Source organism: Choristoneura fumiferana, chromosome 27 (assembly GCF_025370935.1).
Source record: "Choristoneura fumiferana chromosome 27, NRCan_CFum_1, whole genome shotgun sequence".
Taxonomy (NCBI): domain Eukaryota; kingdom Metazoa; phylum Arthropoda; class Insecta; order Lepidoptera; family Tortricidae; genus Choristoneura; species Choristoneura fumiferana.
Window position 1 is genome coordinate 2,687,363 of NC_133498.1, and position 13,169 is coordinate 2,700,531.

At 37.9% G+C, this 13,169-nt stretch overlaps 1 protein-coding gene across 1 annotated transcript; it reads left to right on the forward strand.

Annotated features, from left to right (window-relative positions):
- The first annotated feature begins 867 nt into the window (after nt 1–867).
- Nucleotides 868–3,829, forward strand: LOC141443459 (uncharacterized). Its single transcript, XM_074108761.1, has 2 exons — nt 868–981; nt 3,339–3,829. The coding sequence occupies exons 1-2, from the start codon at nt 928–930 to the stop codon at nt 3,774–3,776; spliced, it is 492 nt and encodes a 163-aa protein (XP_073964862.1). The 5' UTR covers nt 868–927; the 3' UTR covers nt 3,777–3,829.
- Nucleotides 3,830–13,169: the final 9,340 nt, after the last annotated feature.

Consider the following 13,169-nt stretch of genomic DNA (forward strand, 5'->3'; position numbering starts at 1 on the left):
TAAATTGAAAATACAAACTGAAATAAAGATGCACAGAAAAAACAGAAAAATAAGACCATCACTGGGAATCGAACCCAGGTCCTCTGTAATCCGTACGCGTGCTATACCGCTACACACTGATGGTCAACGGTACCGACACGAATTTCCCCTATGCACCTCATATCTCAGCTTGTTTGTTTCTTACTTAGTCACTTAAGCAGTGACGCTAGCGACATCTATGCTGTAGCCTCATCGAGAAACTTTTTTCGGCACTCCAGGAACTAACCGCTCACCCGGACAAGAGATATCGTTACTAAGCAATCAAATTAATATTGGTTTTTTTTGGAATCTTTTTGTATTTTTTTTTTACACACAATACTCGGTACTTGTTTACAGTAAATAACGTCATTACAAAAAAACAAAGAAAAATTGAACTAAAACTAGCTTATTTTGAGCCTAGCTGTGGCCGCGACTTCGTCCACGTGGACTTAGATTTATCAAAGGAAATACAAAAAGGTTAAAAAAAGTACTAAGTACAATGGCGGACTTATCCCATAAGAGATTTCTGCCAGGCCTTTGCGTGATAAAGTAGAGTAGTTAAATAGGGATTATTTTTTATTGATAGCTGCTAATTTTTGCGAAACTATCGGTGCGCGAGTACGCCTCGTACGTGGCCGGTTTTTTTCCTTGAAATGTCAAGGTCGTGTTTAGTCATTGGCTCAATATAAATCAAAGTGACAAATTGATAGTAAATTATAACTGTTTACACACTGCGATAACGCAAAATGCAATTTTATCGGGTCTTTATCAAATTTTACATAATTTCTAAAAGAATGTAACACATTTTGAAATGGTTCATATAAATACAGTTTGCTTATATTTTTTATATAAATAGTCATCACATTTTTTGGGGAAAGGTTATTCGGTAAATATCTTTGTTTTACTATAATGACGTTCAAACTTGTTGTGACATTTTGCGTAGTAGCTGTTTGCTGCTATACGGTGAGTTATAATATGTAAACAACTGACTGCGCGTTCATGTACGTAACGCAATTAGAGGACTACCGTCTTGTAAAACGTTACGATGCGTTACGGGGGCGGGAGGGAGTCGAACTACGCGTTACGTCACAGTTTATTTTATCAAAAGTTCATACTATTTTGTTCTTAAAAGTAGAAGATTCGCATGAGTTGTTGTTCTTGGCCTATAAAGCTAAGCTATCATGTTGGCCAGCACAATAGTGGCAGTGGCAGTCGGGTAAAAAGGGTAATTTGGGTGTTACGTAACGATTAGTGAAGGAGAGAGGGGTACAGAAAAACATGAAATTTCAAAAATCTTCTAAAATTGCGTTACGTACCTACTACTTGAACGCCCCCTAAGTGCGTATCAGGCAACGGGCAATGTAGGGTTCCGTATGCGGCAAATATTCCCCACATTATGGGTTAAGAGAAAAAATCTTCCCTTCTTTAGTGTAGGAGAGGGACCCTAAAAAAAATTTTCTCAAAATTTTATTTTACCACTTTTTTGACGTGGTTTAGCACTAGCTGTGTCTAAGCTAAACCATTTCTATTCATGTAAAAGAACTTAAAAAAATGCCTTAGTTATCTGCCCGTAATAATAAACACTCCTCACCCGGCTTTCCAGCATATGGCTGAAGCAAGACTCTGTGGGTGAAGAAACCCCTCAAACCCTCCCCTACCCGTAGTGACCAGGGAGTTGGGGATGTAGCTGGGTTTAGCTGGTGAGAGTCCGGCACTGTCTGGGCACTCCCTTAATTAGCAGTCGACCATTGATTTTTCCCGACTGCACACCGCTAACTCCTATAAAGCACCTCATATAAATTGAAATCAATTTTGAAAACTAAAATCTAGTAACTCTACCAAAAAAAAACAACAATAAATAGTAATGAATAGGTATTAAGTTTCTAATAATTAATTACTGGGTACAAATCTAACAGCTCACGTTATTTCTAATTAACAGCTAAATATAATCTTTGCCATAATTTAAATCGAACAAAGAAGCCCGTGTTCCATTATCCTTAACGATAATTACAGTTGTCGTCGAGGAAGCTTCATTATTACGAGTATCAATTATTTAAATGTCCTTTGATATTTCGAAGTCTCTTAACATCATTATAATGCTATCTTGTTACCCAAATTCTGCAAAAACTTACTAACCTACTAGTCGACTTCATGTTGGGCACCTCACAAAATAAGAACGCTTGTGCCGTAGCTCCCACGCGGGTCCATTGCGGGTTGGGAACTTCACACCCTTGAATTGTTCCGCAGATTTGTGCAGATTTCCTCTAGATATTTTTTTTTTCTACATTTCAATTTCCATACAATAAACATTGGGGCTTTCAAGAAAAGGGTTAAGCATCAACCCTTAAGAGGTTGGCAACAGACTCATGAACGGTGGTGACTATTTCCCATCAGATGACCTACTTGCTCGTTCCCCCAAACCATAATAATCTAAATGTGCTAAATGTGCCAAAATAGAAGTGCATCGATCTGATGGAAGAACGTAGAAGTATACCTCAAAATAAAGCCCAGTTGTCTAAAAGAGAGCACAAGGTCAACTGACTTGGTGCTAAAAATTTAGAAGACCGCGAGTAACGGACTCAGGAGAAAACGAAGAGGACATGCATTACATTAAACTAGCTGTTGTCCACGACTCCGTCCGCGTAGAATTCGTTAATCTCTATCCCGCGGGAACTACATATGCAATTTTACGGGATAAAAACCATCCTATGTCCTTCTCTGGGATTCAAACTATCTGTACCCCGAATTTCATCCAAATTAGTTCAGCGGTTATGACGTGAAGAGGTAGGTAACAAACAAACAGACTTACAAACTTTCTTATTTATATTATTTAGTGGAATTACACGTCGATTACAACATTTATTTATTTATTTATTTGGAGAACAAACAGAAATAAGTGTACAGAAGATGATACAAGTATTCTTAGTACTATGACTATAACTAACATGCACTCCCTAAACAGATCTCACTAAGGCACATAATAATATGTGATGATTTCTAGCCAACGGAGTAAACATAGCAATGGTTGTAGAACACGAGTATGAGAAACATTTAATACTTTAGGTAAGCACTGTGTAATTGTATACCTGTATATAGGTAAATAAACTCGAACGGAAACTGTGGAAGTTCAGCGTAGGACGTCCACCAACGAGATGGACGGATGACCTGGTTAAAGCCGCGAGTTATGGTAGATCCAGGCCACTTCCAACCGAAGCAGCTGGAGGTCTATGTGGGGAGTCCTATATCCAACAGTGGCCATTTTACGGCAGATAATGATGATGACGATGAAATGAACTGAACAATTTCTATCTTCTTTGCAGGTACCAGTGACAGCATCCGCCCAAGCCGCAGCGCAACTCCCCGCCGTCTACCCTCTTGTGAACATCTTACTGCCTCTCTTAAACAACGTCTACAACCTCCTCCTTTCCCTCCTCTCTATCTTCGACACCCTCCCGCCTTCCATCAGCTGCCTCATCCCCATAGACCTATCAGCTTTGGAAACCAGTCTCCTCAAATTATACTCCCAAGCTTTAGCTATAGTTAACTTCCTCAGAAGTCTGCCCGAATATGCAGCAGGGGCGAATCCTAGTTCTGCTCCGGCTGGTGTCGCAAATATGCAAGGACTCCTGTCAACTCTTGTGTCTTCGATCACAGACATCGCAGAAGACGTGCTGGTTGGCATCGGCGGCGGTCTGCTACCTGGCTTGCTTAAGCTCGTCGTCGCTGTTGTGGAAACCTTGCTTCAGCTGCTTATTTAGTGATGAACTGAGCGTTAATGGGACTTGTTATTTAAATAAATGTTGATTCTAGATCTTTCGTTTCAATTGAATTATCAGCGCCGCAGCTGCTGCTCGCGACTTTGCTAGAAGTATTAGTTTAACGCTGTCAATTTTCCGACGTAAAAACTCTCTTATGATCTTTCCAGTTTCTAAATAAATAGGTATATATGTAGGAATGTCCTTATCGAATTTGGTCTGAATCGTTACAGCGGTTTAAGCGTGAAGGGTAATGGACAGACAGAGAAAGAAAGATGGAAAAAAGTGCGTAGTTTATTTACGATCCCTACAGTACCGTCACCGAAAAGGAAAAAACAATAATATTACACCTTATCGGGGAGCACGTGATTGCCTCCGCCAAGTCGAGCAAAACAAAACAAAGGCACGGCCGTAACATACTTTTCTCGATACAATGATATGTGATTTGTATAGTTTCTCAGTGTATTGGTCAATACTCTAATGCTCGGAAATATATCTTCAATAAATAAATAAATAAATAATTTACATCATATTGGTAGTGACACCAATAAACTGACACCGAAAAAGAGTCTCCACTCAGCATGTGAGACGGAAAGAGAATGGTGATCTATTATAAATCACGCCTTCTAAGTTATAAATTGCATTGAAAAGGATTAAGAATACTATAGTTCTATTACTACGAGTAGTAATAAATATAATACTTATATAGTTCTGGATGTACTTAGCTATATTTTTTCCCGTCGGCGTACCCGAATTTTTTAACTCATCATCTCAGCCTATAGTATACGTCCTACTGCTGGATACAGGGCTCCTCTCAGAATCAGGGGGAAAGGGCCGACTGCGGATTGGGAAGTAACTGTCATCACTTTTTTGAACATGAAACTACCGTGAGACTCACTCATATTAAATATAATGACCCGGATAACTCACGTCTTATATCGAGTTTTTCTCGACATGTTTCGGGCTAATCCGTAGCGTAGTCTTCGGAGCAAGACTCAAGACGAAGGGCTACGGATTTGCCCGAAACATGTCGAGCTAAACTCTATTTAAGACGTGAGTTATCCGGGTCATTATATTTAATACTAGCTTAAGCCCGCGACTTCGTCTGCGCGGATCTAGGTTATCGCGCGGTGGCGCCCTCTACCGGAATAAAAGGTATCCTATGTTGATCCTTGGGGTTCAAAATACCTATATACCAAATTTCATCAAAATTGGTTCAGTGGTTTCGACGTGAAAGCGTAACAGACAGACAGACAGACAGACAGACAGAGCTACTTTCGCATTTATAATATTATATATAGTAGGGAAGTAGGGATAACTGTCATCACTGTTTCTTTGTTAGCACCAGTTATTTAAATTTCACCTTATAATGTCTTAAACTTTCGTGATTTTCACTCATAGTCAATATACCACGCACAGGACTTATCACGCTAACACACACGAGTAATATTTACCTCGACGTTTCGGCAAAATTACAGTGGCCGTGGTCACGAGTAGACTGAAGTCTGCCTAGCAGAGCGAGTCCTTCGAACTACCTGCACTTGATCACAAATAGTACTGGCACTCGTATGACGAACTACCCGAACTTGGTCATTTTTGTTTGTTCTGTTGTTTGTCAAAGTCAAAGTCAAAGTCAAAGTCAAAATATCTTTATTCAATTTAGGCTACAACCAGCACTTATGAATGTCAAAAAAAATCTACCACCGGTTCGGAAAAACCTCTGCTGAGAAGAATCCGGCAAGAAACTCAACGAGGTATATATATTTCTTTTAAAACATATTTACAATATTATTAAATGACATGTATACATCACAAGTATTTAACACAACTTTATTTTTAACACAGCTTTATTTTAACACAGTAGGTTCGCTATTTGAAGGGATCGCTAATGCAGATCGGAATTATTTCCAAATATCCCTGTCCATGATATAATCTATAACTTTATAATACGCCTTTGATATTAATGTCTTCTTGACAATAGATCTGAATTTTGTATCCGTTTCATTTATAATATTTTTTGGAATTTTATTATAAAAACGTATGCAATTTCCCAGAAAAGACTTTTTGGTTTTAGCCAGTCTGTAAGATGGAACTTTAAGCTTCCCTGTGTTTCTAGTAGCCTTTGGCTTATCGACGTTAGTGGGAAAATCACATATGTTCTTCCTAACATACATGATTATTTCAAAAACATAAAGCGACGGCAGGGTTAGGATATCTGTTTCCTTAAAAAAAGATCTTAAAGATCTGTGTTTGGGAACGTCGAGGTAAATATTACTCGTGTGTGTTAGCGTGATAAGTCCTGTGCGTGGTATTTTGACTATAAATTTCACCTTGTTTTAAAATGCCAAAAGATAACTCTTGGCTTGATAGCATAAAACTCTTAGAATTCAAGCTACAAAAGAGTATTAAGCACTAAATAAACTTTACCTAAAGCAACTTTTCTACTATTTCTGTAACAACATTAGCTGAACTAAAACCTATTCCATTAACACTTCGTTTACAGCTCGAAAACAACAGTTGAGCCAACTCAGACCTTACGCCTTAGTGGTACGGTCGGGAAACTTTCCAGGTCGTAAATTGACCGCATTTGGAAGTTGGTGCTGGGTGTTGAATGAACGTCATAGGGGGAAGGAAGGGGGGTAAAGAAGGGGGTTAGGCCTTCATTGAGCGCGGTGGGTAAGAATGGTTGGTACATTGATCCCTTTTAGGGTTGCTGTGACGTAATACGAAATACCTGCCCCGTTTTTTCCACAGTGAAGGTTTATGCAATATAAGGATATTTGACCTTTGAGAATGTCTGTGAAGTTAATACGAGTATAGGTATGCATAAAAAACAAAAAGTAAACGAAAATTTATGACCATAAAATTAATGACCAGGTATTTTCTATCCATGAACTGTCAGCCAAAGTTTGTTTGTTTATTCTCTTAAAAGTTAACATAAATCAAGAGAAACGCGGTGCATAGGCTGGGAAGACGATGATATTCTCTCAGGGTTGATTGTTTAACAAAACTGTTAACTTAACGATTGGTTTTTTGGAATCTTTTTGTATTTTTTATTTCAATTCCAATTTTTTTTGTTACTTTTACGGTCATCCCGTAAAACCCATATCGAAAATACAAACTGAAATATAGATGCATAGCAAAACCAGAAAAATAAGACCAGAGCTGGGAATCGAACCCAGGTCCTCGGCATTCCGTGCCGCGTGCTATACCGCTACACCACCAATCCAGTCCAGTGGTATTTTCGATATGTTAACTGTACACTTTAGAGTATTTCTCAAAAAAGTATCCCGTCATGAAATTGACCAGAAATTAGATTTGTCAAGAAATTATTAACACTAAGGACGAGATCATATAAATGCGAAAGTGTGTGTGTTTATGTGTTTGTTTGTATGTGTGTATGTTTGTCCGTCTTTCACGTCGAAACGGCGAAGAAGACGGACGGCCAGAGAGTGACATAGGTTACTTTTATCCCGGGAAAATGCACAATTCCCGAGGGACCAGCGCGCGATTACCGATTTCCGCACGGGCGAAGCGGCAGGCAAAAGCTAGTAAAACATAAACTGCATCCAAAATTTCTTAACGTCAGGAAAACGTCACGAAATTTTGTGAGGAAAAAATTTTAATTTTGTAATTACATCGAAACTCTCTATAAGATCCAACAACAAAGATTACTTATCTGACTTTTTATCACCTTTACCACATGGTTTTGTATATATTTAAACACAACATTACTTACTTATTTTTTGGGTATGGTAACGTCAGAAAATATATACATACATATATTATTTTTTTATAAGTGAACAATTGAAATGGACAACTTTTTGAGGAATGGTCTTTATTATTATCAAACCGAGATTAGAATACATTCGAAAGTACCGTTAGCATAACAATACTAATAATTACTAAATCCATATAATCATAAGTCAATGTAGCAGTCAGTCAATTACTGGCACTTGAGGTATTTCATCTTAGGCCTCTAGGTTGGCAACGCATCTGCAATACCCTTGGTGTTACAGATGTTTATGGGCGGTGGTGATCTCTTACCATCAGGAGAACCCCCTTGCTCGTTTTGTTGTATTTGACTTTGTTTATTGAAGTGACATACGTACATCAGATAGAATACAATGTATAGTAAAGAATAAGAAATTTAAACATTTTGATTAGCCAGTTATACAACATACTCCCCCGTAATCAAAACAAGATTATAAACATAAACCTATTCCTTTTATACAATTCTGATGCTTGATACGAGCCAATGGCTTAGTTAGTACATCAGCCCACATCTCCAAAGTATTGATATATACGACATTAACAATATTGTTCGATAATAAATCTCGTATATAATGAAATCTTGTGTCTATATGCTTGGTTCTGTTGTGGTGAACCGGATTCAATGCCAACTTCTGGGCAGACTGTGAATCATTATAAATAGTAATAACAGTTGACATACCAGTAAGTTCACACATCAATCGCCTCAGAAATTCAGCCTCTCTACCCGCACTGGACAAACTCATATATTCCGCTTCGCTGGACGACAGGGCAATGGTGGTTTGCTTCTTACTTTCCCATGAAATGGCTCCCCGGCCATAGAAAAATAGAATCCGGTGTATGAACGACGATCCATAGGACAATTGGCCCAATCTGCATCCGCGTAGCCAATTAAACATCCACCGTCTTTCCTGTAAGTAATGCCCAAATCCATAGTGCCTTTCAAATATTGTAATACACGTTTTGCCGCCTTCCAATGACTTTTATCATATTTAGTATTGAATTGACTCAAATATGATGTAGCAAAAGCAATGTCTGGACGAGTATTAACGGCCAGAAAATTGAGTGAGCCTATCAATTGCTGATACGGATAGGATAATGAAGATTCACTTACATTCTTCTCACTCGGCAGAAACTTTTTAGTTTCCAACGGCGTAGGCACGCTCTTACAGTCCATCATGTGAAACTTTTGTAGCAAATCACGAATGTAACTTTCTTGAGATATTTTAATCTCATTAGGTTTGTAATGTATATTTAAACCTAAGTAATAACTGAGTTTGCCAATCACTTTCAGACTAAAATGATTCCGCAAGTCAGATATGACAGTATTTAGCGTTTTATTTTCTTTGTACAAAATGACAATGTCATCGACATGGAAAGCGAGTATTATTAACTCGTTACCAAACTTTTTAGTATAAATACATGCTTCCGAAGGAGTTTGGTTAAAACCTATGCATTGTAAAATTTCGGTCAACTTTTTATACCATGCTCGTGAAGCCTGTTTAAGGCCATAAAGCGATCGTTTCAGTAAACATACTTTATCTTCTTGACCAGGTTTTATAAATCCTTCCGGCTGACTCATATACACTTCTTCCTCCAAAATTCCGTTTAAAAATGCCGTATCAACGTCTAAATGGTGCATTTTCATTCCCTCTTCCGCAGCCAATGCGAACAACATGCGTAAAGAAGAGTTTCGAACGACTGGAGAGAAAGTTTCCAAGTAGTCAATACCATAAACTTGATTAAATCCTTTCGCGACAAGTCTGGCTTTATATTTAATTACGTCACCATGCGCATTTTCTTCAGCTTGTAGATCCATTTGCAAGGTATGACTTTCTTATCTGGTCTATCAACGAGAACCCAAGTTTGTTTCTCAAGCAGTGACTGATATTCATCTTGCATAGCTTGATACCATTTATCACTATCTTCTGCGTTCACAGCCTGTGTATAAGTTGTAGGTTCATCCATCAGCTGAGGGGATGAAGTTTGCATGCATACACAATTGGCAGCAGAATTAGGTTTTCTGGGTCTCAAATTGTACCTTGGTTCTACAGAATCAGTATCAGATTCAGTTTCTTCTGATGAAGATGCAATAACAGGTTGAACTGACACATTTGGAGTAACAGCGTTATGCCACTGTTCCACGACATTAATATCAGACTGAAAATCTTCTGATATAATATCTAAAATATCAGGTTGAATCTGTTCATTTTCGATGACAGCGCTTGTGATAGGTGTTCGACTATCTGAACTATTTGACGAGTTTACTTGCGAACTTAGCAATAGAGGTACAACTGCTGATTCAGTTAAATCATTATCAGACTTACAAGTTGTCTTTACTTTCAAATCTTGAAAATCACATTCAAAGAAAGTAACATCTCTGCTTTTCACAAGTCTTCTGGGATATCTAATATCTCTGAAATAATAACTTCTTGGATCTTCTGAATATCCAACGAAAATATGTTCGGATGCTTTCATATCCAGTTTCTTCCGATTACACTCAGGGACATGGATGAATGCTCTGCATCCAAAAACACGCAGATGAGAAAGATTTGGTATTTTAGCATACCATTTCTCGTACGCCGTCTTCCCATTGAGAGCACGGTGAGGAGACCTATTTTAAGATATACAGCCATCTCTGCAGCATCTTGCCAATAAGCCGGAGAAAGGGAACTATCAGAAAGCATTGATCTTACTTTCTCCAAAATTGAGCGATTTGTTCTTTCTGCAATAGAATTTTGCTGAGGACTGTAGGGAACTGTTGTTTGGTGTTGAATTCCTTCATTTTGTAAATATCTCGAAAATTCAGCATTAACATATTCTTTTCCATTATCGCTCTTCAATATCTTAATCTTGCTCCTGTTTCCCGCTCTACTGTGGACTGGAAAATATGAAACTTGTTCTTTACTTCCGCTTTGAAGGAATAAAGAATACAAAAGTCATACGAGAAAAATCATCTATAAAAAATAAAATCGTCCCCTTACAACCAGAATCGCTTATCTGCATGAAATGTAGTTTCGAGAAAAACGCATTTAAAGGTTTGCATGCTCTAAACACCTATAAAAGCTAGTTATACTAAAAACGTCTCTGTGTTTCTATTTAGATAATTTATCCCTTAATAGGATAGGGCTATGTTATTTACTCTATACTCGTGCCGAGTAGGTTAAAATAGGGCTTTTCTTCAAAAGGTACTGCAGATAAGCGATTTTGCCTGTAGACACGTTTTTTTTTATCTTCTAAACTAGCAAGTTTACGCAGATATATTGGATAAACTATCATTTTAAGTCCATAATTGAAGCATTTTTCGCCGAATACAGTGTTAAAATGCTTACATGTTTTATACAATTTAAGTTTTAGTTAAGTCTCAGCGCAAATAAGAGGTATTGGCTGTACACAAATCGGAATTTACCTCTAAAGCGCGCTTAAAAGTGCAAAATATTTCTAAGATGTTTTGACTCTAGGCTTTTTTTCTGTTTTTCTATCTTATATGCAATGTAGCATTATTCTGTTTTGTTTTTATCATTCAAAGACATATAACTTGTATTTTTCGAAAGAGTTCCATCAATCTATTTCAACAAATAGGTACCAAATAGCCCAAAAATATAAATAAATGAAAACTAGCGAGCTAAAGTCTTAAATATAGTAGTATATTTCTAGTATATGTGAGATATATTACGTTATTCCTTTAATATCATATGTGCTGCTTAATACATTTAATTATGGAACTTTTGATTACATGCATACAACAAAAAACATATTTTATTCAAACATTTTAATAAAAAGGCACTTAGCGTCTCAAGGCTCAAAGTAACCACTGAAACAGTCATGAAAAAAGAACCGTAATGGTAATAACCATCAGTCTTCTTCTTCATCAAAACGATAACGAGCATGGATATTCAGGTTTTGATGAACTAAATAGAAAAACATAGGTAACCAGATCCAGCAGACCGTCGAACTGAACCGCGAGTGTCATTTAGATACCTACTATTACTACTTCGTATCGTAGGTACGTCGTATCATTGAATAGCTTATCACGGCATAAAACATTTACGTTGCCACACATTTTCATTGTTCTTGGGCTTAATATTTGTATAGGTAATATTTTTATCAATTACGACATGTCGTCTGACTTTTTGAGTTTTGATACCAGGCCTGTAACTTTGCAAACCAACCTTCGAACAAGACAAGGCAACAGAAAATCGAATCCAAACTCTGTTGAACCTCTTTCAGTAGAGGAATTTAAACTACCTGCATTAAAAAGCTATACACTAATCCACTGCCAATAAGCGCAGCTAAAGCAATAAAGATTTAATGACTTTTTACAAAAAAAAATGTTATACCGGAGATTCACCATGGCTGGTTGCACTGGCCTGTGATGAAGACGTTATTGAGCGTGTGCCGGACGTAGTCACAGCTGAGACAAGCAGTGATGAAAAATAACCTTCATGGTAATAATCATCAGTCTTCTTCTTCATCACTGCTTTTCTTAGCTGTGGCTACTCAAACCAGCCATGGATAATTAATATTACCTAAGCCAAGAACAATGAAAATGTGTGACTACGTAAATGTTTTATGCCGTGATAAGCTTTTCATTGATACGACGTACCTACGATACGAAGTAGTAAATAAGTAGGTTATCTAAATGACAATCACGGTTCATTTTGACGGTCTGTTGGATCTGGTTATATGTTTTTCTATAGCCGCGTATCCATTAGAGCAGCCTCAGGCCGAGCACCGCGAGCCGAGCCATATTTTGTCGGTTTTTTGGCCGTGCTCAAAGGAGCCTCAGTCTGAGCCGTGCCTTTGGCAGCGTCTCCACTTGCGCGGCCTCGGAGCGAGGCAGCCGCTCGGCCCGAGGCTGCCTCTAGTGGATACGCGGCTTATTTAGTTCATCGAAACCTGGATATCTATGCTCCTTATCGTCACCTGAAAGAAAAACACTGTTAAATTACGGCAAGTGAATCGCTGTTATACATAGATCTGTTCACTCACGAAGGCGCGCCCCTCCACAGCTAATTATTAATGTACACGAGAAAACCTCTTAAGTACTTACACATTGTCTTAGTCTTAGTGTGCGTGACTGACGGTACGCTTGCGACTGAAGCCACGAGGACAAGTTCGAGCTACGCACACATAGACTTGTCGTACGGATACGTTTAGGTACAATTACAATTATAGAATGTGGAGGGGCAGACTTTCGTTAGTGAACATATCTATAATTACCTAAATAAGTTTTTAAAAATTACTTATTATGAATCGTGCTTTCAAGCGTGTACGAACCGACTAAGCTAGCCTACACAAAGTGCACACTACTTTACAATACAGCGCGAAACGTCTAAGCGATACTTAAGCGATTTTGGCTGTAGCGCTTCTTATGGTCGAAGCAAACATTGTTACAAGCAATATCGCCTATATTATATTTAGTTTGTTTTCGCTGTTGCAATAATTGAAATATAAAGTAATGCTCAACAGGCGAAACCTACTAACATTATTTAAGCACTTTTAGGCAGTACTCAAATTGCATTTTTATTGAAATCTTAACATTCCAAAATCGCTTGTTTGACATTAAAATATTTTTGCTGTTGTAAAATAAAAATAAATGCTGTTTAACCAACGCGTAGTTGT

What these genes read in the sequence shown, in the direction of transcription:
- LOC141443459 (XM_074108761.1), top strand. Translation starts at nt 928, where the DNA reads ATGACGTTCAAACTTGTTGTGACATTTTGCGTAGTAGCTGTTTGCTGC. An exon ending in TAGCTGTTTGCTGCTATACG is followed by an intron (nt 982 to 3,338) that starts GTGAGTTATAAT and finishes TCTTCTTTGCAG; the next exon opens with GTACCAGTGACAGCATCCGC.